We start from the raw sequence: 4,673 nt of genomic DNA, 5'->3' as shown, positions 1-4,673 counted from the left end.
GTGCTGGCCACTGAGGGGGCAGTCGTCTTGTCTCACGGGAGGGGGCGGGCAGGTGAGCAGCAGTGCGCAGCCCCCTGGTGGGGGAGCAGCAGGTCCGTGCCCACGTCCCCCATAAGACTGCGTGCTGTGGGCACAGGGGACTTCGCAAACGGGGGTGAGGCCAAGTCAGCGTCTCAGATCCTTTGGGGACCCCACTGGACGCAGACATAAGACAGACAACTTCCATGGCCTGTGATCCAATGCACCCCCACCCCAGCTCCATGATGGCCAAAGGGGCCCCTCTGGGCTCCGTCCTGGACACAACAGCCCTTCTTAGGACAGACCCTCGCCTCACGCTCTGGGGGGCGGGGTTACTGCTCTGGCTTCACACCTCTCATGGTCCCTGGCCTTTAACGTTGGCCTGTTCTCGGCCTGTGTCCCCCTGGAGCGTGGAGGGTGGTCAACGGGGACTGCTGGCGGGGATTAATGGGGGCGCAGGGAGGTGCCGGGGCCACCGGCATGCACACCGGCCGTCGCGGCACAGGCGGCCAGCCGGGCCTCTGCCAGGACAGGACTCACGTCTGATTCAAATCCGCATCTTGGGCTTCCGGGTCCTGACGGGAAGGCGGGCCTGGCGGGCGGGGGCTCCGGCTTGTCACCAGGGGGCAGCAGGGGCCGGATATGGTCACCAGTCGCAGTGCGGCTTCCGATGGAGCTCTCCTGACCTGGCCACCAACGTCGAGACAACAGAACAAAGGACACAGGTGAAACGGTACAGCGCGCTGGTCACGCGCCTCCCCTGTGCCCTCCTCGCCCTTGGCATCGGCCCTGGAATCCTTTTGGGGACCCGCCCATCCCCCATTCGGTCTACACAGGCTGCTCTGACCCCACCCCGCTCTGGCCAGCTCCGGCAGAGTCCACGTGTGGCCACAGTGACGGTTTGGGGGTGCCAGCGGCGTTGCACGGGAGGTGGGAAGGTCCAGTCAGAGAGAATTTTGTGGGGTCATGGCAAAGAGCCTCCTTTTCCCTGGCTTAGAACAGAGCATGTGGGGCTCGGTGAGGTGGCAGCCACGTCACCGCCAGGCGGAGAACAGGGCTGCTCGCGGGAAGCGGGGCCGTGAGATGCAGAGGAAGCGGATCCTGGGGACGCGGCTGGAGCCCGAGCGCATCCAGCAGCACCGGAAGCCGGACTTCGGCTCCCTCCGGTCTGCGGGACAAAGTTCTCTCTGCTCACGTCGGCTTAGGATGGCCTTGCTGCCACCCAAGACCCAGAGTCCTCACTGACACACAAAGAGGCCAAAAGGCTGGATTTATGGCTAAAAATACTTTGGACAAGAGACTCAAAGAACCAAAGCAGCTCTCTGTCCACCCCGTCCTCAAGGGACTCAAGATGGCGCTGAGCCCCATCTGGTCACACGGAGGAGAACCGAGCACTTTGGCCAGTGGTGGCCCGACTGTCACATCCGAGCCAGGCGTTGTTTCCTGGGACACAGCTGTGAGACTCAGACGCGACCACGCCCCCCACCCCCGGGCTCTCGGCGCCCGGCAGACAGAGGGCCCTCCTCCGGTGCCTCGCTGTGGGTGCCTCCACGACACTGCCTCACCGAAGAGCAGGCCTTGCTGAGTCCAAATCAGCACGTATCAAGTGATTCAAATGCCATGAGAAGAGTCCCAGCAGAGGCCGCCACGGCACAGATGACCACACACGCCCGCAGCCCAGCCTGGTGTGGCAGCCCAGTGGAAATGTCACTGTAGCAGAGGGTGGGCGCCGAAATGGCACGGGGTCCCCTGCTAGGGTGTCGGGCTCCGGGGAGCAGGGCCTTTGCTCTGTTCAGGGCAAAACGCCCCAATGCCCACGGCAGTGCGGGGCATGCAGCCAGTGCCAAGAAAATACTGATCGAATGACTGAGCCCCCGAGGCCTCAGAAAACCAGCTGAGAACAGGGCCTGGCTACAGACAAGGCCACTCCTCCAGGAAGGCAGGAGAGGTGTCACCCCGACACGCAGCTTGTCCCGCCAGGGACCTGTGGCTGGGGCAGCTGGTGAGCAACCCACTGTGTCCCCTCCCTGCATCGGACCGTGCCAGGCGGGGGCTCCACCTCCCAGCGTGTTCCCTGCCAGGCGTCCAGGGCGGTTCTGTCCCTGGGCAGTCTCCGCCGCCCCGGTGTCCGAGGGGACTCTGCACAGTGAGGCCCCAGGGCGCACGCGCTGCCATTTCTTGCCCCGCCCCTACCCAGGCCAACCTGGCGCCAGGCAGGAGGACGCCCAGGGGACGCGCAGCCCTCTGCCTGGTCCACCGCGGGTCCGTGAGGCCCTGCCCGTCCTCTGCCAGCCCCCGCCGCCAGAGCGGCCGCTCAGCCCAGCAGCTGGGCTCTCCCGCGCTGCTGAACCTTCAAGGGGCCTCGCCTCGTGCAGCCAAGGAAGCACCTGGGACGATGGCAGGGTCACAGGAGGGGCCCCCTCATGGGCCCCAGCCCGTAATCCACACGGCAAGGAGGCCGCTAGGCCGACACCAAGTGTGCTTGGGCTGCCAAAGGACCACTGGACGATGACGGTTCATTAGACGGGCTGGGTCACCTAGGAGAAGCCTCTTCCAATGGCCTGACGGGAGCCACTGCCACCCAGCCTCCCGCCAGGAGCCCAGCGCCTCGCTCAGCAGAGACACGGAACTGCTTCGGTTCTGCTGGCTTCGCTCTTGGGTCTATTTTCGATCATCGTGACTCAGATCCCTTTTTCCAGGTCAGTTTTAACTGATTCACTCCCACGTAGCCACGAGCTTTCGCTGGAAAAACACGTTTGCAAGCTGTGTGGAAAACAGTCCCCACAGCAGGCTGAGCCCGCTGTTTCCAGAAAGTGCAGGGTGGGGCCTGGCTGTGTCGGGGACGCAGCATCTCACACGCTCCCTGCCCTGCCGGGAGGGCTCCCTAGCTGACTAGGGAGTTTGCTGTCACCACACGGCGTGTGCAACGTGCTTTATGCCAAGCACCGGCCTTCCTGGGCGCTGGCATGTACCAGGCACAGACACCTAGGTGACCGGCCTTCCTGGGGCACTGGGGATCACTGAACACATTTGGAGGCTTGGGGACCCTCAAAAGCATGCACCGCCAATCTGATATGACCACCCAACTGAACCCTATCTCCACGTGAGAGCTGAGACTGTCCTATCCCTGCCTGTCCCCCAGCTTTCACAGCCCCAACGTCACTTCCTGGAAGTGCCGTCTGCCAACTACCCCATCTCAGTGGCCCTGGGTCACCTTCCGTCATGTCACCCTATCCCCCACACCCATATGCGTGGCGCTGCCCAGTCACCCATCCGTCCACTTGTTTCCTGTCTGCGTCCACCCGCCGAGGGCGGGCTCCACGCAGGGCCAGGCCCTCTGCTTACTGTCACAGCCTGGGCTCCCTGAACACGGCCTGGCTGCCGCTGCTCGGAGCCCACACGGCAACGTCCAGACCCTCCTTCCCGCCACCCTGCCTGCACGGCCACTTGTACTCCGTCTCGTGCTTGAGCAGCAGTGGGAGGGCATGGGGAGGGGACCCGGGGCTGTTATTCACCAAGAGGCAGCAGCGTCACCTCGTTTTAGTCATAGAAAGTGTCAAAGAGAACTTATCACGTGTTCTGATAAGAACGAGCAACTTGCAAGTTCTCTCTCCCCCATGGAACTCCAAAGGGGACTTCCGGCGCTCGTCTTCCCTAGACTAAGAAAATACACTTTAAACGGGCGGGGGACGGAACCGGAACCGGTGCAGCCTGCGACCTGTCAGCGGGCAGAGCGTTTTTCACTGTGTCTGTGCTGGAAACCTCGACCAGGTTTCACTAACAGCCTCTGTGATCATCGTGCCTGGGACAAACACAAGCCACCCCAACGCGAAGCCAGACGCCCCGGTCCCCACCCCGCCTCCGAGGCGCCCGTAAGTGCAGTGTTATGCTCGCCCCTGGGTGGCCGCAGAAGTTCCAGGCACGACCCGTGCCATCAGGAGGCTGCTGGGCTGCAGCTGAAGCACAGAGAGTGGCTGGCAGGCCCTGAGGCAGGAGTGACAGTGGGGACCCTGAGCCAGACCTCCTGGTTCAAGTCCCACTCATGGCCTCTCAGCTGCGTGTCCCCCGCAAGGGTCTCGGCCTTCCCGACTGTGAAGTAAGCTCAGGACAGCAGGGAGCGCACTTGTCACCACCCGTCGCGTGCTCAGTGCAGGCCTAGCACGCCGGACGCGCTCACCACTGGCCTAAGCCCTGCGACCCCCACTGCTCTCCCAGACGCCGGCTGTGCGCAGGGGCGCAGGCCACGTCTCCAGCCCGGCCTAGGCGGGGCTCCAGGCACCTACCTGTGCCGATGGAGGGGGCCAGTCCGTTCATGAATCGCGGGAAAGGCTTGCTGGGGGGCGGGGGGCCGTCCGAGGGGGCCGTGGAGCTGCCCAGCAGGTCGATCCTCCCCGCGTGCTGCCGGAACTTCTCCAGGTCCCGTGACAGCAGGCCGAACTGCTCGCTCTGCGCCCGGCACCTCTCCTCCAGCTCCCGCACCCTGCACTGCGGGAGAGGCACGCGCCGTCAGCGGGCGCCGGGCGGTGGGGACGCACGTGTGCGTGGGAGCGCGCCGTGTCTGTGCGTGCTGTGTGCACTGTGTGCACGTGTCGTGTGCACGTGTGCATGTGCCCATGTGTTGTGTATGCATGTGTATGTGTCGTGTGCGCATGTCG

General features: G+C 64.2%; 1 protein-coding gene across 2 annotated transcripts in view; it reads right to left on the bottom strand.

Moving 5' to 3' along the window:
• Positions 1-4,673, bottom strand: part of RIMBP2 (RIMS binding protein 2) — a 140,030-nt gene that overhangs the window by 28,762 nt on the left and 106,595 nt on the right. For both annotated transcript variants that reach the window (XM_039879221.1, XM_039879222.1), the window contains exons 6-7: positions 4,302-4,503; positions 559-704 (exon numbers count right to left, since the gene is read on the bottom strand). In XM_039879221.1, coding sequence (XP_039735155.1) covers positions 559-704; positions 4,302-4,503 — 348 coding nt within the window. The remainder of the gene's footprint in view (positions 1-558; positions 705-4,301; positions 4,504-4,673) is intronic.

This window comes from Pteropus medius, unplaced genomic scaffold (genome assembly GCF_902729225.1).
Source record: "Pteropus medius unplaced genomic scaffold, Ma_sr-lr_union100, whole genome shotgun sequence".
NCBI classification, from domain to species: Eukaryota; Metazoa; Chordata; class Mammalia; order Chiroptera; family Pteropodidae; genus Pteropus; species Pteropus medius.
The sequence above is the reverse complement of the archived record's forward strand: the minus strand, read 5'-3'. Positions and strand labels throughout refer to the sequence as shown.